This window comes from Eretmochelys imbricata, chromosome 12 (genome assembly GCF_965152235.1).
Source record: "Eretmochelys imbricata isolate rEreImb1 chromosome 12, rEreImb1.hap1, whole genome shotgun sequence".
Lineage (NCBI taxonomy): Eukaryota > Metazoa > Chordata > Testudines > Cheloniidae > Eretmochelys > Eretmochelys imbricata.
The window spans coordinates 35,273,913-35,297,338 of record NC_135583.1 but is presented as its reverse complement, the minus strand read 5'-3'; the positions used below and the strand labels follow the sequence as shown (position 1 = coordinate 35,297,338).

Genomic DNA, 23,426 nt, shown 5'->3' with positions numbered 1-23,426 from the left:
GATGCTACGGAGGGGTAATTTCACTCGTAAAAGACTATGTCTTTAAATCACTGTACATTGGGCAACCGTCATGCATTTTCACACATCCATCCCATCCATACCCATTCAGAGGGTACTTACCCAAGCTATCCTAAGTGCTTCTGCTGTTGTTTTATGTAGCCAAGTACGTTATTGGAATTACTCCCTGTAAAACAAAATTCTGCAAAATTAGGGTTTACGGCATGTCCTTTCAGTAATGAACGCTTCAGAAAGATTTCTAGCTGTATATTTTAAATGGTAAGTGTCTTTGTCATAAACATACAGCTAAGGATAGCATAAAATCCCTCCTTTACCTGTAAAGGGTTAAGAAGCCCAGATAACCTGGTTGGCACCTGACCAAAAGGACCAATAAGGGGAGAAGATACTTTCAAATCTGTGGGGGAAGGTTTTTGTTTTGGGCTTGTGTGTTCTCTCCAAGACAAAGAGAGAGACCAAGCAAGTAATCCAGCTCCTATTGAAATGATACATTTAATATTACAGAAATAGTAAGTAATAGCAAGGAATGCGTTAGATTACCTTTTGTTTTAGCTTGTGAATTTTCCCTGTGCTAAGAGGGAGGTTTATCCCCATTTTTTTTAAAAAAACCTCCCTGTTTTCCAAGCAGCCAAAAGAAAAAAATAAGTCCTTTTAATATCCTGAGATTTGTGCTTCTGGTTCAAAATGATCCCACCAATGCCACCATGTCAGGGTTTCCTCCCCACTCTGAACTCTAGGGTACAGATGTGGGGACCTGCATGAAAGACCCCCTAAGCTTATTTCTACTAGCTTAGGTTAAAAACTTCCCCAAGGCACAAATCCTTTCTTGTGCTTGGATTGGTACTGCTATCACCACCAAGTGAGTTAGACAAAGATTCAGGAAAAGAACCACTTGGAATTCCTGTTCCCTAAAATATCCCCCCAAGTCCCTTCCCCCCTTTTCCTGGGGAGGCTTGAGAATAATCTACCAACCAAATAGGTAAACCAGATTTTTAAAAAACAGAACTTTATTATAAAGAAAAAAAAAGTAAAAGAAGCACCTCTGTAAAATCAGGATGAAAGGTAACTTCACAGGGTAATCAGATTCAAAACACAGAGGATTCCCCTCTAGGCAAAACTTTAAAGTTACAAAAAAGACCAACCACCAGGGACAAACCTCCCTCTTAGCACAGGGAAAATTCACAAGCTAAAACTAAAGATAATCTAATGCATTCCTTGCTGTTACTTACTATTTCTCTAATATTAGATATATCATTTCAGTAGGAGCTGGAATACTTGCTTGGTCTCTTCTTTTGTCTCCTGAGAGAACAACAACAAAAGCCCAAAACAAAAACCTTCCCCCACAAATTTGAAAGTATCTTCTCCCCCTGTTGGTCCTCTTGGTCAGGTGCCAACCAGGTTATCTGAGCTTCTTAACCCTTTACAGGTAAAGGAGGGATTTTATGCTACCCGTAGCTGTATGTTTATGACAGTCTCATTTTCCAGTTCTTTGGTGGGGCTGTTGTAGCAGTGGTAGGTTTAAATTACACCAGTGATTCTGCCTTTGGTTACTCCCAGCGCCTCAGTTAGGTCGCATAGGACTAACTGAAGGGAGATTGACCATTCCATTCTAGATCGAAGAGTGATCGTGATCTAACTAAGGTGTGGAAAACCAGCAAGGAAAAAAAAAAAAAAGGTGCAAAGTAGTGGGTAGCTTTTCCTAGCTTTTCGCCTTCCAAGAACAGGATTCCTTTCCTGATTAAATCACAAGTGAAAATGAATTGAATTGGGTGTTTCCCATTCCAGAGGTGACTTCCATATCATAAACCCACCATACATTGCAGCACTGTTGGCAGTCTCAGCTCTGGAAGACGCTGTGGTAGGGGCTTTGCATATCTGCCCTGAGATGCACTGTCAAAGGTGTGCTGAGAAGCTTCTGACGAATGTCTCCCCACTGTGCCATTTCATAGGCAGCAAATTCCTTGTAAACTATGTGACCAGTGTAAAGCTCAGCAATACCAAAGACCCACAGAAGGTGTCTTACCAAAATACTCCTTGTAATATTTATGCCTTAGGTTGCGTCCATCTGCAAAACAATAAGATACATTATGATCAGGCTTGGCAGAATTTGATTTTTTAAAATAATTTTGACAGATGCTATCCATGTTTATTTTAAAGCATTTTTCGCTACTTTTTATTGATTTCAAAATGTTTACAGTTGTGCAAAATTATGGTTTTTAAGCAATTTTGTTGGCTATTTTAATCAATTCAAATTTTCACAGTCACTGGAAATTGGGATGTATGGGGAGGAGGGGTCAGACAACAATTATTTAATGACAGTAGGTGTTGAGATTCAAAAAGATAAAGCTTGATAACCATTAACACAAATTGTCAACGTCGCATGTCAAACTGTATACGGTAAATAGCTTTAAATCAAACTCTGACAGGTTCACAAGCAGGACTTTTCTTACTTCTCCTATCTGTAAATTTAGAATATTATTGACGGAAGTATTTTTCATCAGTTTTTGGGTGTATGGTGAAATCGAGATTTACTGATAAAAATAGAATCCGTCCAAGCCTAGTTATGATAACGTATCCAACCAGGCTTCGCTCTTAACTGCTTTCTTTGGATTAAATCCTGGTCCCTGTGCATAGCCTGAAAACTCTACAGGGAACTAGGGGGACCAAGATTCCTATCCTCAACAATTGGGCAGGGAACAGAGCATGCATCTTGCCTTCCCATGGCTGCAGCTGTGTTGTCTTGGTATCTGTAGGCCGCTATGTAGCTCCTACCAGTACCTTTTGGCCAGTGGATCCATGCAGTCACATCCTCCTCCTAAATACTCTGACCACTAAAAGTAGTCATGATCTAAATAATTAGTCTTTCTTAAACATAAAGCATTTATTAAAGAAAACATAGCTAGAATTTGAGACACTCTAACAGGCTTCCGCACAGTTCAGGTTCCAGCTTCCTCTCCTTTGTTTACCAGGGACCACACTGTGTCCGAAACTTTTACAGCTCAAAGAGACAGCTAGTGCATGAACACCATAAACACAGGTATATATCATTACATTAGTGACTAGAGGACATTTAAAAAGCCCTCAAAGACACAAGAAAGGCAAAGGAAATTGAAATTCTGAAGCCTTTAGTCTTTACTACAGGAAAAAACCACAACAAAAGAGGGCTCTGGTTTGATACTTCTACTAGTTTTTATTGTGGTTACGTAGGAAAAGGGGCTGCTGATGTTTTTGGCCTGTGATGAGTTGCATCACAGAGTATATAGTCCATAAATCTTTTACAGAAGTACAGATTGAAAACGGTCTCAGAAAACACATCAGCATGTGTGAGCTCCCTTATTGGCAAACACGCCAGTGGAGAAAAAAAAAAAAAAAAGGATGATCTTTGTGATTGAAACAACAGGAGAAACTCTGGTCAGGTGACACAAAACAATTTCAATCTTGATTTTCTACTGTAGTTTAAGAACTTTACTGTTTGATATTTAAATAGAATGAGCTAAGGTTTACTATCGTCTGTAGATGGGAATAAATTCTTTCCTGTCCCAGCCAAAATGCAAATGCACAGACATTGATCAAATAAATTTACAGGGCCTATTCCCCAGCTTGTAAATTGGCTTAGCTCTACTGAAGTCAAGTAAATTAAAGAACTCAGTGGAGCTATGCTGAGAATTTGGCTTACAGTCCAGAATGTCATGTACTGCACACATGAAGAAAAAGAGAGAAAAGTGAATTGCTGCTCGGATTTATTTAGGGGCTGATCCTGAATGGTGCCGAACACTGAACTCCCTTTGGCTTCCCTGGAAATTGAGATCAGTCAGCACCTTTCCAGAAGCCCCGAAAGACCATGAACATGAGCTGTTTGTGTTGATTGTACCCTTGGCATTTTTCAAAGGCAGCAGTTTAATTTTCTCGTGTGATTTAAGGCGTTACACATAGACAGCTTTTAACTGTGCAGTGGTTCCCCCAATTAAATGGTGACCTATCCTGCATGCTCATAGTGCCTTATCCTTGAGTATCATACCAGTATGATCAAAAGAACACACAGTAAAGACGAGCCACAAAAACATATGCTCCAGATTCTGCCCCCAGTTAAGTAATGGCAACCCACTGTTCTCTCTGTGGGGTGGCTGATGTATAACTAGGTGCAGACATTAGCTCCCCCATGTTTATACAGGGTGTTCATCTCACTCGGAACTCCTTCCCCACCCCCACTTCCTCACCCCCTGAATTTAGCTCCCATATTTGGTCTTATGGCATTTTCTTTTAAGGCCAAAGCAATGACTTGATTGCCAGTACCATGTGCATGCGAGACTTGGGTTCCGAAGCATCCACTCAACTGAGACAGCAGGGAATGGAGAGGCTGCCGGGGGGTTGGGGTGGGGGGCAAGGGGGAGATGATGTTCAGTCTTGGGGGATAGCTGCCTGCAACGCAGCAGGAACATTTCCTTTGTCATATGGAAGTGTGATGGAGCCATGGTGGAAAGATCAGATACATCGCTGAAGAAACCCGGGATTAAAAGAGGGAGGAGGTGAAAACCCAGGAACGCTACTTAGCTTGACCTGACAAGCCCTTATCTGCCTCAGGGCAGGTGAGAGACCCCTCAGCATAGTCCCTACGTTGGACAGAGTAAGCGAGGATGGATGTTTTTGAATGAACTGACCGGGATTTCCTCGTAGCTTGATGCACTGACCCCTGTTGGGGATTCCTTCGGCTGTGTTGCCAGGATTGATGATGTGGCATTCGTATCCTGTAGGGCAATGCAGAGGCTCATCCCCATCCTCAGTGGTGCTGCAGGCCTCCGCTGGAAAACAAGCCTGCGTGTCATAAACCTAGATTTTATTAGGCCAGGATAACCGGAGAAGGATAATCCTGCTGTGTTCTTTGGAAGCCCCTCCCAGGAAAAGATCTCAAAGTGCTTTACAAACAGTAATATTGAATATTTAACACGTGTAGAGAGCTCGACACGGCTTTACTCCATTCAAAGAGAGGGGAGAATGACTGTTTCCACTAACTGGAGAGTCCCTAGCTAGCTGCCTTTCTGTTCTTCCTGCAGCCCGTTCTACGGGGTGTGTGCTGGGGCTGGAGACCGGTGGAAAAGAGGGGTGGCTGGCAGTGCTCTGAACAGTTGGTGGCCTCTCCAGGACTGTTACCAGCTGGCACAATTTAGAGCAGCCATCAAGCTGCTTTAACCAGCACCCGGGATTAGATCAAGAACCAGGGAACTGTTACCAACTCCCTGGTAGTTCTCCCCTTCTTCTGTGCCCAGAGGTCACTGGGCACAGCAAGGAATGGTTCCAAAATATTCAAGATGCTCTACATCTATTAACTAATAAATTAATTCTCACACACGACTCCTGTGGGGTAACCCAGTATTACCCCATCTGTAAGATGGGGAAACTGAAGCACAGAGAGGTTAAGAGACATGGCCAAGGTTATGCAGCAAGTGTGTGTCAGAGCTGGGAACAGAACCTGGGACTCCTAACTCCCGTTTCTGTACTTTAACCACAAGACCACGTAGAGGCACCCTACACTTTCTTTCTTTCTTTCATTTGCTGGAATTTTATTTTCAGGACAGTCTCCTACAATGCACATGCCTTGATTGAGGGGACTCACTTCTGGAGCACTTCATGCTAACTGCTCCATTCAGCTGTAATCAAATAAAATAAGAGTCAAAAATAAATGGGGGGGGCAGTATATTTTACTGACATTTGTACAACCCTAGTGAAGTCAGTGGAGTTGAAGGCAGAATTTTCTCATTAGGAATTGCCAGTCTGGATCAGAGCTGGCATCCATATATCCTGTCTCTGATAGTGGCCAGCCCCAGATGTTTCAGAGGAAGGTGGAAGGACCCCCACAGTAGGCAGATGTGGGATAATCTGCCCCATTTCTTAGATCTCATCCAGGTCTCTAATAATGACTGGCCTAAGCCTTGAAGCAAGACTGTCCGAGTACTTTAGAACCATTGATAAATAAATTAAACCTGCAAGGCAGGTCGTTTTATGCTCACTTTATACATCTGGAAACGGAGGCAATGAGGTTTAAGGCCTGATTTTCAGACTTCAGGCCTGCACTTACTTTAGGAACCTACTTTCTGCATGCTCAGCTGTGCATGCATGGGAAACACACATGGAACTGCATGAGCAACATCTGGAGTCTGCAAATCAGGCCCCCAAGAGACAGGCTTAAGGCCACCAAGGGTGTCAGTGTCAGGGCTGAGAATGACAATTCTCAAGTTCCTACTTTCCAGGCGTGTGCTCAGATCACACCTCCCTACTGAGGTGGGACTGGATAGCTCAGAGAATTTGTAATGGGATGTGATTTCATCTTTATTTAAGAGTTGACATGACCATGATCTAGAAGTTCCTACACAGGGAGAAGATTTCTGATAAGAGAGGGGTCTTTAATTTCAAAGACCAAGCCTAACAAAATCGAGTGGCTGGAAGCTGATACTATACAAATTCAGGCTAGCAATGATATAAAGATAATAGCATCTAGCTCTTACATAGAGCTTTTCATCAGTAGATCTCAAAGCACATTACAAAGGAGGTCAGTATCATTATCCCCATTTTACAGATAGGGAAACTGAGGGACAGATCAGGGACATGACTTGCTGAAGGGCTTGATGCAGGAATTTATGTGTGAAATCCTCTGGCCTGTGTTATAGAGGAGATCAGGCTAGATGATCACAATAGTCCCTTCTGGCCTTGAAATCTATTAACCTAAAACTCATTTAAATAAAGTGCATCTCAAGCATCTGTTAGAAAACAGTGCAATGGACTGTGTTGGAGAAATGAATTATCTAAAAGGTAGAAAAATATAAAAGAATTTTTGCTTTTCTATGTGTCCCTGCTGAAGCAACATTTCAGAGCTTAGTTATAACAGCTTAAGGATTGTGTAAAGCATGAAACCTAATTTGTGTGTCTTGCTTTGTAAAACCTTATCTATGTAAATAGCAGGGTGAAACAGAACATCATGAGGGAATTGTTAATTTCAGGTGCCCAGCAAGACAAGCAAACAAGCAAAAACCCAAAGTCACAAAAACTGACCAGTAAGATAAAATTAGATGGAGCCAGTAAAATAAACAGCAGAGAATACAAAGGAAATCAGTATAGAAGTAGACCAAAAAAAGTTTTAACAGGGTAAGCAAAAATGTATTAGTTTAGGTTCGTTATGATTTATGCATAAAAATGTTTAGTCAGGTTGAGAATGGGTAGGTTCACAGATGAGGTAACTGAGCATGAGTTAAGACATGGAACAGGGTATAAAAGACAGTGGTAGACAACACGAGAGTGAAGAAGACACAGCGTAAGAACATAGCAGAGGCCAGAGATTTGCAAAAGAAGTCCTCCTGTCCCTTCTTCTTAGCGTTTACACAATGTTCCTCAGGTGGACCATGACCAGGATTCATCACTGGTTGGATCATTAGCTTCCAGGGCCCAGGCTGAGTACTGATAGGGAGTGTGCCAGGAGAGGTAACTTGATCAATTACTTTCCTGGTCTTATCTGTTTTTGCATGTATATGCAGCGTAGTTGTAGCCACGTCAGTCCCAGGATATTAGAGATACAAGGGGAATGATGTAATAGCTTTTATTGGACCAACTTCTGTTGGTGAGAGAGGCAAGATAAGATAAGAGCTCTGTGTGACTTGAAAGCTCGTCTCTCCCACTAACAGAAGTTGAGCCAATAAAAGATATTACCTCACCCACCTTGTCTCTTTGAATGTATATAGCATTCATAGGTGGTAACAGCACGGTCTTAAAATGTGCAAAATAAAGGTTACATGAAACTCTATAAGCTTGAATGGGAGTGGATCGCGTTGGTCACCAAATACAACACACAAACTAATCTCGCATTGAGTTATGTAAATCAGTTCTATGGAGCTGGGGTTATGTATTGGGAAGGAAATGACTCTCCCCTTTGCACTTGGTCCATCTAACCCAAACACCCATGCATGCAGAATGACATGCAATACTGTAGTGTCAGATTAAGCTATCATGGCATACCCAGCTCTGAGGGCAAAATCTTCTTTTACAAGTTGCATTGGGTATATTCTTTGCTCATCCTGTTCACATCACTTTCCCTGACAATCAGATTTTCATGCACTAATGAGCACTGGTTATGCATCTGCATGGCAGATGGAAGAAGAGAATTTTGCCCCTACTAAAGAGGCTTTCAACAGAGCTGTATATTAAAAACAAATCTTTTGCTTTAGATTTGAAATACTGTTCACTTCACAAACCCTGGAGTCACCTTTCCACATGGGGTACAATCACAAATCTGTTATTATTTGGCCTTTTGCACTGTACATCTGTATCTCATTTAATGGACAATTAGTTTACAGGAAGTGTTCTTTCCACGCTAACACTGAGTCTGCAATGTAGATTAAGTGGTGTTTCACCGGGGTCTGAGGCTCTGAACTGAAACCACAGTATTTACTATTCTCCCTTGAAAAAGGGTGGATTTATTGGCACTGAACTGCATCTGACTTGCATATTATTTTCCAAATCAGTGTCCTTCATCCAGCAGAATTCAACAACCCACAATGCCCAGGTGATTAAAATGCCGAGTTGCGCTCATTGTACCTTGTAAAACTTCCTCTGGTCCGTCTAACAACCAACCGTTTCCTCCAAGCCAACGTGGTTTCGGCTGCACCAACCAGTCTAAAACTATTAAAAAACCCACATTGTTAAGGATGAGCAGTCACAGGGCACACAATTACTTTCATGCCACTGATTTTCTCCAGTCCTTGATGATAAGGCAGGCAGAGTTCTTCAGGGAGGGTTTTACTGTGTGTGTTTCAGTGACGTATTTTTCGTTCGCAGTCATTCAAAATGTCCCAGCCGCAGCCTGATTGCAGCAGTCATAGCAAGGACCCCTGCAACATGGCAGTACAAAGGGCCTAAGCCTACAGAATGCTGAGCAACCTTTGAGACCCTGGTCCAAAATCCATTGACGTTAATGGAAGGACCCTCATTGACTTCCGTTGGCTTTGGACTGAGCCATGACTAGGCACCTTGTAAGATCTGGCCCAAACTGGATAGAGCTTCATTGAGTGCTGCTAAAAGTCAGAGCAAATCTCCCCCGGAGCATGCTCAGAAGTTTCTTTCTTGCTCCCTGTGTAACCCAAGAGAAGTCAGAGTTCAATGAGAATGATGTCTGTGCCAAGTTTCAAGCCATTTTGACTGTCTCCCTGGCTATGTGTAAACTTATGTCGGCGTGTAGAGTACCGGCATTACATGTGTCACGACCCATGGCCTGGCAGACAGGCTGTGTCCATACATGCCACGGCAGTGTGTAGCTAAACATGGCAACGAATATCTCTGGCAGCTGGGAGGCAACGGGAAAGGTTCTGGCAGTGGGGAGCTGAGGGAGCTTTTCACCACTGCGGGAGCCTTTCACTGCAGTGGGGAAAGGCTCTTGCAACAAGACACTACATGGTTAAAAATAGCAATGTAGGCATGGTGGGTACTGCTTGGGTAAGTAGACAGCCATGTAGCGTGCGTACCCTGGGGGTTCAGGCATGTAGGGCACTTACTCTACGCTACTTACCTAAGCTGTGCCTCGCCAGCTACACTGTTATTTATACCTGTACTAGCTGGGCGTGCAGCATCTGTACATGCTGCCGTAAGTGTAGACCACCCGTCTCTTTAAAAAGATGGTGTTAGAATTATTTCACAGTTGGAAAGGAATATCTTTCTGAACTCTCCCTTAACTTGGAAACAGAAGAAAGGATTTTGCTCAAACTTTTCAAATAAATTCATCTACAGGCAGAGACTAAATACATTGCAACACTAAGAGTATCCACTATAATAAAAGGAAAATGATTGTCCTAAAGCTAGTTCTCAACAATAATCAAAATCTCTGATTTTGGCAAGTAGCTGGTTAAAGCATCTTGGTTTTTCCTATAAAAAGGTTTCCGGCAGAACTGGTTGAAAAATGCAGAAAACCTTTTACAAACATTTTTTGTCATAATTTTGAATTTTGGAAAAGTTCCAAACTGACTGAAGACCAGCAAAAAATGTACTCACATTTTTTTTTCAAAGTTTTGCAAAGTTTTCACTTAAATTTTGAAAATTCAAAAATTCTCCACTCTCATTACCTGCCATGCGGCCATGAACTTGGGTTAATGCATAATATAGCGAAAATAACTAATCTCGTGATTTCTGCCATTCAAGTTGGTGGAAATCTTGCCAAATCTTGCCAAAGTTGGTGGAAATCTTGCCAAATCTTACAAATCTTGCAAGATCAACAGATGTGTGCAACTTCCTCTCTCTTGAGCCAAAAATCACACAAGGGCAGCTCTCAACTATTCGCCGCCACGGAACCAAAGATTAGTTCTTGATTCAGGCTCAAACCCCAAGTCCTATTTTAGACCTAATTGTAGTGAGGCAGTGTAGGTCCCTGCCGCCCCAGAGAGAGACAAGCCCCTCTGGACACCAGAGTGGGTGGAGCCAGGGAGCTCTGAGCCCGCCACCCAGAGGGTCAGGTATGGCACAGGAAGTATAAAGGCCAGACCCAGAGCTCCTTGAGAGGAGCCGCCAGGGAGACCAGACTCATCTGGCCTACCTCCTGGTTGGGAAGCCCCAGCGACCTGCAGTGGACCCAAGGGCTGGCCGGCTACCCGGAGGAGTTGCTGAGCCTGCCCCAGGCCAGCTACCCAGAGAAGTTGCCGAGTCTACCCCTCGCCACCTATCCCGAAGAACCCATGGTGCTGGACCCCCCTGAGGACACCACCCTAACCCAGGTACCTCAAGAGGGGGAGTCTGGAAGTAGCCCGGGGCCCTGCTAGACCTGTTCCCGAACTTAGTGAGTCGGTGGGGGTCCCCGCCTCCCCAGAGAGAGACAAGCCCCGGCTAACCTCTCCACACTAATATATATGGGGATACACCCCCCATTTTACAGCCTACCATTGTTATTTCAGCTGTTTCTGTTAGTATCTGGGCAACATCTTGGACATTTCTTTCTGAGGCAGTTTGATCTCACAGCCTACCATACCTGGAGGTGGCTGTACTGATTCTAAGCAGGCATAGATGCACCCATTGTAGCAACAACGCTTGTGTCTTTCACATTCAGAATCTGAACGGCAGCTGGGCACCTCACATGCTCGCTCTGGTAAAGTCTGCGGGGGTGGAGGGCAGCGGTCATTCTTCTGGTAGTGGGCGCTGTGAGAATGAAGAGGGTACTCATAATCCTTGCAAAAAAAAAGAAAAAAAGGCAAAACACAGATTTGGCATAAGGGAGAACATTTGGTCAACATTAAACATATTGCAAAGTGACATAGCTGGAGTGAGCATTAAGAAATGACTGACTTCACGTATTCATCAAGGAAGTGACACCACTACCCTGTGCCTCAGTTTCCCCACCTGTAAAATGAAGATACTAATCTGTTGCTACCTTAGCAAAGTGCTTGGAGATCAGCTGATGAAATGTGTTACCTAAATACCAAGTACTACTATTTATTACATTGTTTTAATGATGTAGAAGCGTTCAGGAGTTTAATTTTTAAATCCCTAAAATGTCCATTACACTTGTCTGAAAGAGTAAGAGAGGCAGTAGGCACTTCAGTAATCGGTGCCTTGAAAATACTCTAGCGAGAAAGAGAGGTAAGTTGAAATGAAGATGATGATAGAGAGGCCTTATTGTTCCTGTGTTTCATAATCATTCTGTGTTTGTTGTAAGTGATTAATGCCAGCAGCCTTTTACGAATTTAAAACCTTCCTGTAAAGTGAGATGGCCACTATGGATGTAGAAGCCCTCTACACCAACATTCCACACAGAGATGGACTACAAGCCGTCAGGAACAGTATCCCCGATAATGTCATGGCAAACCTGGTGGCTGACCTTTGTGACTTTGTCCTCACCCACAACTATTTCACATTTGGGGACAATATATACCTTCAAGTCAGAGGCACTGCTATGGGTACCCGCATGGCCCCACGGTATGCCAACATTTTTATGGCTGACTTAGCTCTCGTCCCTTAACACCCCTACTCTACTTGTGCTACATTGATGACTTCTTCATCATCTGGACCCATGGAAAAGAAGCCCTTGAGGAATTCCACCATGATTTCAACAATTTCCACCCCACCATCAACCTCAGCCTAGACCAATCCACACAAGCGGTCCATTTCCTGGACACTACTGTGCTAATAAGCGATGGTCACATAAACACCACCCTATACCGGAAACCTACTGACCGCTATACTTACCTACATGCCTCCAGCTTCCATCCAGGACACACCACAAGATCCACTGTCTACAGTCAAGCTCTACGATACAACTCCAATCCCTCAGACAGAGACAAACACCTACAAGATCTCTATGAAGCATTCTTAAAACTACAGTACCCACCTGCTGAAATGAAAAAACAGACCGACAGCCAGAAGAGTACCCAGAAGTTACCTACTACAGGACAGGCCCAACAAAGAAAATAGAACGCCACTAGCTGTCACCTTCAGCCCCCAACTAAAACCTCTCCAGCACACCATCACAGATTTACAAACTATCCTGAAAAATGATCCCTTACTCTCACAGATCTTGGGAGACAGACCAGTCCTTGTTTACAGACATCCCCCCAACCTGAAGCAAATACTCTCCAGCAACCCCACACCACACAACTAAAACACTAACTCAGGAACCTATCCTTGCAACAAATCCTGACACCAAATCTGTCCATATATTTATTCAAGTGACACCATCATAGGACCTAATCACATTAGCCACGCCATCATGGGCTCGTTCACCTGCACATCTACCAATGTGATATATGGCATCATGTGCCAGCAATGCCCCTCTGCCATGCACATTGGCCAAACCGGACAGTCTCTACGCAAAAGAATAAATTGACACAAATCTGACATCAGGAATCATAACATTCAAAAAATGGTAGGAGAACACTTCATGCTCTCTGGTTACTCAGTAACAGACTTAAAGGTGGCAATTTTGCAACAGAAAAGCTTCAAAAACAGACTCCAGCGAGAAACTGCTGAGCTTGAATTAATATGCAAACTAGATACCATTAACTTGGGTTTGAATAGAGACTGGGAGTGGCTGGGTCATTACACATATTGAATCTATTTCCCCATGTTAAGTATCCTCACACCTTCTTGTCAACTGTCTAAATGGGCCATCTTGATTATCACTACAAAGTTTTTTTCCTCCTGCTGATAATAGCTCGTTTTAATTAATTAGCCTCTCACAGTTTGTATGGCAACTTCCAACTTATCTGTATGTGTATATCTATCTATCTATCTATCTATCTTCTTACTATATGTTCCATTCTATGCATCCGATGAAGTGGGCTGTAGCCCACGAAAGCTTATGCTCTAATAAATTTGTTAGCCTCTAAGGTGCCACAAGTCCTCCTGTTCTTTTTGCGGATACAGACTAACACAGCTGCTACTCTGAAACCTCTGTATGAAATGTCCAGCTTTGTACCAGAAGCTGCAGAGGAGGACACATGGCCATTTAATACTATGCCAAGTCAAACTGTATTTGGATATGGGGAAAATACGGCCTATTCTTAATCACACATAAACGATGAGGAAAACTCTCAAGTAGAATTAGCAGAGCGTGGTACTTTGCCTGACAAGCATAAGCAGCGGCATACAAAGTAACATGATTCACAAAGATGGCATTTGGACGAGAAGCCAACTCCCTGCGTTCCACAGAAATTGACAAGCGGCTCAAGCCTGATTCATACTCCCCATGGGCCAAAGCCTTCATCCCTGCGCTCAGACATGCAGTGTGAGGCAGGGGAGTTCTGTGGGAAAGGGGGAGGAACAAAATTTCCCCACCTCAGGCGCTCTGCAGACACTACAGCTGACTCAGCTTCCACCTGCCCTGGTGGGGGGGGCTGCATATGTGGATCAGCCCCACCCACCGGCCATGCTTCTCCTCCTGTGCTTCCCTCCTCATGGCAGTGCCTATGTGACCTTCCGAACATCAGCTGTCTGTGTGCCAGTCCCATGGTGTCAATTAGAGCAACCTGGCAGCTGCTATCATTTGCACTAGCTGCCAACTTCCTTAAGGAGCTAATATGGGGAGCCCCAGGCATGCCCTTTCCCCTTGATCACACCCCTTTTCCCAAGGGGAAAAGAATAGGATTGGGGTCCACCCTCTTCTCAGTGGCTGGGAAGCTATGCAGAGGGCTGGGAAGAGGGTAGCCAAGGATCAGATATAGTGACTCTAGGCCACAAGAGGGGGCTCTGACAGATCACGGCAAGCATTCCCTGGCTAGCTACGTCAGCCTTAGGGCTGCTTTGTGTTGGTGGGACAATGCAAAGCATCTTCAGTGCAGGGGAAAATCAGACCCATTGTCTAAATAATACATCACTCCTTGGAGGAATGATTTTTGACTTCTGAATTTTTATGTTCCTCAGACACAAAGATTTCTTGTCTCTTTTGCTATCTAACTATTACCATGTGCTACCAGCAAAGTGTCTATTAATGCTCTGGAGTATGAAAAAAATAACTTTTGTTGGATTTGCAAAAGAATATGGTGTCAGTATGTGTGAGCACGTGAGAGAGACAGAGAACCTGGGGAATGTAAGTGAAACTAAGCTGAACTGAAGAGAGCAAACTTCAGAAATAGAGATTAGAAAAGTTTGACAATAATCAAATATTGGGATCAAACTAGACTCAGCCAGATTCAGCTCTCATGAACACAGGTGTAATGCCCAATAAACTCCACCAAAGCCAAAGGAGTTACTCTGGATTTACACCCTGTAACTGAGATCAGCATTTGGCCCAAAATGATAAAGCTGCAAATGGAGACAAGAAAAGAACTTGCTATCAGATTGTTTGGTTTAAGACTCTACCTACACTCTCGTAATGATGTCCAGCACCCTAGCATTTGCAAATCAGTCACAAAGGGGCAGATTCTCTACTGCATTGCACCACTCTAGTCAGGCCACTCTCAAGAGGGCATCATCAGGTTACAGAGGAACTTGGATTAACACTGAGAGATTCTCCCCACGTCTGGGCCCTGCTAAATCATCCCTGCCAGAGGTACCTTCTCCCTGGGACTCAACAACGCCTCTGGAAAGCAAATGTTTGTCTTTAGGGTACAGCTCATTGAACTAGGTGTTGAAAAACAAACTTCCTGGGACAGGATACCAATAGGATCCCCTGCAAGACCTTGAACTCACAAGCTGGATACTCCCCTGTAGTAACAACACATCCAGTATGTTTCTCAGGTACAATGTATAAGCATTTCCCATGATTTGCATCTAAGATAAGTCAGCTTGCCAAGAGTTTCTGCCTCTCTCCTTGGGCCTGGTAATGGTTATGTGTGGGAAACTGCTTTTCTTTAAATAAGAACGCAAATAGATTTTCCAATCACTCAGTCTTCTCCTTCCCAAATAAATGCACACAGCAGGCATAGGTTAAGGGGGGGAAAATTATGGGAGCCCTTCATTCAAATATTGTCATTACATCAATGTACAAGGAAACATTTAAGCAAGATTTTGAAGACTTCACTGCAATGCTTTTAGATTCCTCCAGATGGCCTCAGTTTGCAACTATTGAGAGGCAGTGCACAAATAACTGGATTTATTAACTTTGGGACTGACTGCTCCTACTATGGCCTTGTTGTTATGAATGAGTGGATTGAAATCAGTTATTTTAAAATGTAATTAGGAATAACTAATAGTTCATTTCATAGGAAATTGATGCAATTCCGTTCAACGTGATAAGGGGAAAATGTTGTATATTATTTGTAATGCTGACATGATAGATTTTACCTCCACTTTCTCTGTAATGAATCATGCATAACATATAGTGACAACGATGTGATATTTCTTTATTTCAGCCAATCTCATACATTTGTGCAATGACAAGAACCAGCCTTAATAATAGGGAACATTCCCAGATGTCTGAAATGCCCTCTGATTGAGATGCATCCAATATATTATGTGGGAACTGTAGTATAAACCCACCCAGGTTCTCAATTGTTCTAACAAACAATTGGAGCTTGTAGATCATGGGGTGTGGTAGGGAAAATCCAGATGATGATTGGTTTTTAATTTGTTGAGAAGTGAGGGGAAAAAAGCCTAATTCACCAGTATTTCCACAAATGAAAGCACCAAGTTATATTCACACTGTCAGGTTCTAATATGACTAATCATGTTGACAAGCACCTTATTCCACTAGCAGTCCATGTATTTAACAGGCACTTATGGAGTAAGGTGCTGCTCAAAGTAAGGAAGAGTATCAGAATTTCTTCCTATGCATTGATGGGTCACATTATTAATCATAAAAAGAAAAGGAGTACTTGTGACACCTTAGAGACTAACCAATTTGTTTGAGCATAAGCTTTCGTGAGCTACAGCTCAGTTCACCGGATGCATACTGGCTGTATGCTGGCTGGATGCTGTAGCTCACGAAAGCTTATGCTCAAATAAATTGGTTAGTCTCTAAGGTGCCACAAGTACTCCTTTTCTTTTTGCGAATACAGACGAACACGGCTGTTACTCTGAACCTGTCACTAGTAATCATGAGAGCTCTTTGATTTTTTTTTTAAGTTCAATATTTTGATTTCAAAATGTAAAAAAACAACAGCAACAACAAAAAGAAAAATTTTGACAAAGATATTCCCAATTCCTCCCTTGGCCCCATTTTTAATCAGCGATAGAATTGGTCAGAACACTAACTTCCAATTTTTAATTTTTAATTTAAAAAAATCAAATATTTCAAATTTTCTTTTTGTGGAACCAGGTCTATTCATAATTCATAATCCAGTCCAAACACTGCATATGAGTGAAAATGTTCAGGAATCCCAAAAGTTCCATAGACTTTAGCAGGGACGATCATTCATCAAAGCATTCATTTTGGAAGTTCATTAGTTGTTATTCTCCTATTTAAAATGTTATTGTCACTCAACCCATAGTCTGAAATGTATTTACCCAAAATATTTAGCAAATACAGATGGGTAACTGATACTTAAAAGAAAACAAATATGATTGATTCACTAATTGAAAGGGCAAAATTCATAATGAACAGTTGACCATAATGAATGTGACTTCCCTTTTAGAACAATAAAAGTTCTAAGGCCAAGAATTCCCGGAGTAGCTGTTTCTCTACTTAGTTTTCACCTTATTTTCTCAGTGTTCCTAGTGTTCTGATATCCCAGTACTTAAAAATTCACTGCTGTACAGCATGTTTGCAAAATTTAACTAATCAACATGCTGCCGCTGCTTTGGGTATCATAAGATTTTTAGGAAAAGGGGGGGAAAGTAATTCCCTCATTTACAAAGTCTTGTATTACTGCTGTCTTGGAATAATGATTTCCACGAGTGCCTATTTAATAGCTTGGTAGGATTTACATTTTGGCTGTGAGCATGACTTGGATTTTTAAATATTATGGACTCTGGCATGTCTTAACATTTCTGCACTTGAAGATATTTTTCAATCCTGGAGGCAAGTTGCAGTTTGTCTCAGGAGACTCATGAACTCATTTTAATGGCGATAGCTGCATTAAAGACTTCCAGAAACTAGTTAACAGCGGAAAGTTAAAAGTTCAGCTGAGGAACCTGGAAAGCCAAGTCCAGAGTCACTAGAAAAAAATGGAATGAAGCCTCATTACCCTAAATCACTCACCGTATTCCCAGACTTTCAGTAACATCTGAGGGATCTGGCCTGCCTCATAAAAATTCCATCCATCCTTAGATTTTTCATGTCTACAAATGAGAACCAGTTTGCCTCTAAGCACAATGCTCTGACACTTGTAATATCCTTATGTGCAGCAGAAATCTATTTAGATTTCCTTGGAATTCAACACAGAATGGATCCGGTGAGACATATTTCTAGTTGGGGTTCCTGTTGAGAGAGATTTAGGGCCAGATTCTCATCTGGTGTAAATATGCACAGCATCATTGAAGTCAGTAATGCTACACCAATGTACATCAGATGAGGGTCAGATCCTTTAAGTTCAAGGCTGGCTTCCTTTCATTGTTCCAGATGCCTGCCTTCGTGAGACAATGCTTATGGCCCAGTCTTGGCCCACTATAAATCAATAGGAGTGTTGCCATTGATTTCAGTGTGTGACGTGTGATTGGTGGGATTTGTTTAGTTAATGGCCACCAGTCATCTTTCCTCTGAAACAATAAAGAATAAACATCTTGTGCATGATGTGCATATTCATAGAAATGGGGGATAAGGAATACCTGCTGGATCATCATCTACATTTTACTGCTACTGCTGGATCTTTGGAAACTTCTCCCACTCTCAGTAGAGGTTCCCACTGGGTTACATCCTTGGCCCTCGGCTGTCTCACTAGGCCCTATCCCTCGGGACTCCATCTGATTGCACTTCTACATTAATACCGCACAAATCTGCTGTTCCACTCCAACCTCTTCCCTTTTGGCCACTTTTGTATCACTGTCTGCTTCTCTGACATCCCTTCCATCAACTGAAATCTAACATGGCTAAACTGAACGTCAAAAAATATTCCCACTCCTTCCTTTTGCTGCCAGAAGCAAGGGATCTGAAACACCATCCTGCATTCATTCTAAACACTGTTCTTGGTATAAGCAGGGGGCAACAAATACATTAGCTTGGGGGAGGTCAAACAACGGACTAAGAACAATGTCTCATTTGTTCCCCTCTTCTCCAACAAGACAGCCCTGTCGGATGAGATGTGAGGGTCTAGGTGGAGAAAGAACAATGCTGATCACAGGAGCATTCCCCACTCTGCATGACTCGTGTGTATTCAGCAAAGCATGGACGATGCAGCACATTGGTGTGCAGAACCATACACGAGATGTAGAGAGAGCCCAGGACCAGTGCTCTGGAAAGGGAAACGTCAGACATTGGAACTCCGCTTCTTTAAGCGTGCAAGGGAAAGGACAGAGAAATGCAGCTTCCACCCCCTCCTAGAGAAAGTGATTACTCTTGAGCTTGACAGATCAGTAGCACCTGGATTAGCTGCTGCCAGAAAAACAATCCTTTGAAAAGCCTCTGGTTCAAGGAGGAGGGCCTATCCCCAAGGGAAAGGATTCTGTGCCTTAGAACAAGCTATCTGAACATCAAAACATAGGATCCTATCTGTCTGGGTCTTTTGCTTCATAGTTTTTGTGGAAAGCAGAAGATTGCAGATTTTAACTTCACAATGGTTTTGCAACATGGCAGAATTATTATTGTTACTAATAATGGTATTTTTTCCAGTGCAGTTATGGAGATTTAGCAGACCAGAACTGCTCTTTATTATTAAATAATTTGCAGCCTCACATGTTCACAAAAGAATGCTGAAATCCAGCGAATGTTCTTGAACTCCCCAAAAGTGAGATAAATTTGACAGTGAAACATCCCATTGCCTTTTCATTGTCCTCACAATTTTGCTGCAAAAGGTTCATGAAGTGACAGGCAGAAGTTTTGCACCCGTCTCCGATTACCCTCCCTCTGTTTATCAGGTGTGTGAACTTCACTTCACAAAACACCTGTCACGTGCACAGAGGAAATCTGTGACTGAACATGTCATTGTCAGCCTCATGGGCCATATCCCCTGGCATTTGTCTTCAGGGCCCTTGATTGTGCCTGCTAATGTGAGTGTCCAACCCCTCGGTGTCCACAACCCGTTCTCTGTGCTCCTCTGCAGTGGCTGGGTGTCTGCACCAACAGTGGACATGTAAACAAGTTTAGCATCAACTTTTGTGGGCCCAATCAAACCTGAGCGTTTGGAAACAGATGCCAGCTTAACAATGGCTGAAATTTTGACCCAACATATTCAGGAGGCAAAAGGCATTGGCCAATGTTGGCTTTTAAAAGGACACGGTCAATCTGAATTTTTTTTAATTTGCTACTTTAAAAAACAACAACCGGTTTTCTGAGATCCCCTTTAACTAGCATGCCTTGAATTTTTAACTGTTATATTCACACTGTCAGGAATTTTCTTTTTACAAAAAATATGTATACTTTTTACCTCCTACTTGTTGATGTTTAGAACAGTGTTGCCAACTCTTATGATTTTGTCATGAGTCTCATGATAATGATTGTTTTCCTTAAAGCCCCTGCTTCTGGAGTCAGGTGGATCTGTGATGATTTCAGCCTTCATGCTTAAAGAAAAAATAAGTTTCTAGCCCTCGTGACTGTGGAGAAAGCTTCAAAATGTGACACCCCCCCACCTCCAGTGCATCTAAACCACAAACCTAAAGACTCAAAAAGCAGAAGGCAAATGAAAAGAACCCCAAATCTATTGTTTTTTACATAATCTCGTGATCTTAAAGCCTATCTCATGATTTTTGAACCTTTGGCAATACTGAGAAAAATCTTTTGGCCCCAGAATATTTTGAACTCCAGAAACATGCTCAGGCCCAATCCCTCCCCTTCTGTTCTGTGTACACAGAACAGTTGCAGTTTTTCTGCCACTGATCCTGACGGACAACCTCTCAGAGCTGGGACACTGTGGTCATAGTGTCCACTACCACTTTGGAGACTAACTGCCTGACTAGTTTTCTCTTTGCAACACACTAATTAGCCACAAAGGGTTTTCAAGCACATTGCAACTGGATTGCTGGGCAGAAGACCTTTGAGCCTTGCTAGAAAAGTGTGTTGTGCTTTTGCAGGAAGTTTCCTGCATTTCACTGGTTTGTTCTCAGCTATAATGGCCTGAAGGTAAGAGTGAGGCTGGTCCTAGATGATGGCATGTCAGCCAGAAACCCACGCCAGCAAGCAGTGCTAATGAACACCTGTCAAAAGTCTGGGGAGGCAGAATGGAGGAGATACTTCCAGAGAATAGTCAAGAACAAATCATGTATGCAGTGTTGTTGTAGTCATGTTGGTCCCAGGATAATAGAGAGACAAGTTTTCGAGCTTACACAGAACTCTTCCTCAGGTCTGGGAAGTGTACTCAGAGTGTCACAGCTAAATGCAAGGTGGAGCAGATTGTTTAGCATGAGTTGTTAACACATATTTCAAGGGATCATTCAAGGTGAAGTGGCCCATTAACACCTCTCTAGTCATAGGGGGAAAAGGAAAGTTTGTCTTGCTCCCCAACAGAAGTTGGTCCAGTAAAAGATATTACATCACCCACTTTATCTCTGAAGAACAAATGAAGCCAAACCAATCTAATTTCCTTCATTGATAGGGTTACTCTCCTAGTGGATAGCGGGCAAAGCTGTAGCTGTGATATATCTTGATTATAAGGCTTTGACACAGTTCCACATGACATTCTCATAAGCAAACTAGGGAAGTGTGAACTAGAGGAAATTTCTAAAAGGCGGTTGAAAGACTATGCTCAAAGAGTAGTTATTAACAGTTCACTGTCAAACTGAGGGGAAGGGGGAGGCATATCTAGTGGAGTCCTGCAGGTGTCTGTCCTGGGTCTGGTACTATTCAATATTGTCATTAGTGACTTGGATTATGGAGTGGATAGTGCACTTATAAAATTTGCAGATGACACCAAGCTGGGAGGGTTTGCCAGCACTTTGGAGGACAGAATTAGAATTTAAAATGACGTTGAAAAATTGGAGAATTGGTCTGAAATCAATAAGCTGAAATTCACTAAAGACAAGTGCAAAGTACTACACTCAGGAAGGACCCGTCACATGTACAGCTACCAAATGGGGAATAACTGGCTAAGTGGTAGTACCATAGAAAAGGCTTTGGGGATTATAGTGAATCACAAATTGGATGAGAGTCAACAATGTGATGCAGTTGCGAAAAAGGCTAATATCCTGGGGTATATTAACAGGAGCGCTGTATGTAGGCCACCAGAGGTAATTGCCCCAACTTTATTCGGCACTGGTGAGACCTCAGCTGGAGTACTGTGTCCTGTTCTGGGCAGCACACTAAGAAAGATGTGGACAAATTGCAGAGAGTCCAGAGGAGAGCAACAAAAAGGATAAAAGGTTTAGAAAACCTGACCTACGAGGAAAGGTTAAAAAAAACGGGCACGTTTAGTCTTGAGAAAAAAAAGACAGGGGCGGGGTGGGGTGGGGGTGGGGGACCTGCTAACTGCCTCCAAATACATTAAAGGCTGTTATAAAGAGAACTGTGATCAATTGTTCTCCAAGTCCACCAAAGAAATGGGCTTAATCCGAAGCAATGGAGATTTCGGTTCAATACTGGGAGAAACTGTCTAACTCAAAAGATAGTTTAAAACTTCCAGTGATGGGGATTCCACAGCCTCCCTGGGAAGCCTATTCCAGTGCTTAAGACCAGGTTAGACAAACACCTGTTGTCAGGGATGGTTCTAGGTATATTTGGTCCTGCCTCAGCACAGGTGGCTGCACTAGATGACCTCTCCAGATCCCTTCCAGCCCTGAATTTCAATGATTCTATAAAAGGAGGCCAATCTGAGAATGGATTCTCCCTTGAACTACTTGCTCCAGGACAGGAACGACCTCTTTATATGTATATATTACCTTTTCTGTATGGATCACAAGACACTATTGTTCATTAGCTAAATGTCACAAAACACTTTTACATATTTATCCTCACTTTACAGTGGATGGGTAAAATGAGTCACAGAAAGATGAAGCGACTTGCGCTAGATCACACACACCAAACCAGTGGTCGAGGTGGGCTTAGAACCCAGGAATTCTGACTCCCAGTTCCCCCACTCTATGCAGTGGACCATGGTACTTTCCTTTTGGTATTTTATGCTAGCACTTCTATGCACATTTATATGGGTTTTGCACTTGCAACCACAATCTCCTTTTCTTCATTCAGGTTTCCCTTCTCTAGGGTGACCAGATGTCCCAATTCTATAGGGACAGTCCCAATTTTGGGATCTTTTTCTTATATAGGCTCCTATTACCCCCCACCCCCTGTCCCAATATTTCACACTTGCTGTCTGGTCATGCTACCCTTCTCTAGCCTCTCCCAGTGCAGAGCACCTCCTTGGGCTGTGGCTATGGCATGACAAATTTATTTTTCAGTGTATAAAGTGTGCCCTTATCTGTATGTCTCATGTTGCAGCAAATAGGTGGTAAAAGTTTAACACAGCCTAGCAAGCTTAAACGAGCCCTCTTACAAACAGCAAAAGCGTAGGATTCAAATCCTGATCATTCTCAAAGGACACACTGGACACACCATTACATACGCCTGCCTCCTGCTAGTTCACATGCGATGTCCCCCCTCAGCTAGGTACTCACATCATACTTCTCGGCCAGTTTCAGGTGGAGGGCACGTTTCCAAAGATTCTTTGCCAAGCCGGATTCTGCGAGTAAGACTGAGACACACAAGGCTGCAGTGAAGATCTTTTTGCAGAAATGCAGCTTGGGCCCCAGGCTATTGCTGCTGGAGTCCATGTTCCTGATGAGAAATAAGAAAATACGGATCCCAGCTTTCAAGGCGCCAGACAAATCAGAGGGAGGGAGAGAGCTGACTGCTGAAGCAAACGACTCTTTGCTGAACAGCTTCTGGGAGGCAAAAAATAAACAAACAAAAAAAGTTTTGGAGCCCAGAATCAGGA

General features: G+C 42.8%; 1 protein-coding gene across 1 annotated transcript; it reads right to left on the bottom strand.

The window, feature by feature from the left end:
• Positions 1 to 125: 125 nt before the first annotated feature.
• Positions 126 to 23,262, bottom strand: WFDC1 (WAP four-disulfide core domain 1). The gene is made up of 6 exons (XM_077831507.1): positions 23,107 to 23,262; positions 11,009 to 11,204; positions 8,596 to 8,679; positions 4,674 to 4,814; positions 2,039 to 2,080; positions 126 to 184 (listed from the first exon to the last, which is right to left on the bottom strand). Exons 1-6 carry the CDS (start codon positions 23,260 to 23,262, stop codon positions 126 to 128), a joined length of 678 nt encoding a protein of 225 aa, XP_077687633.1.
• Positions 23,263 to 23,426: the final 164 nt, after the last annotated feature.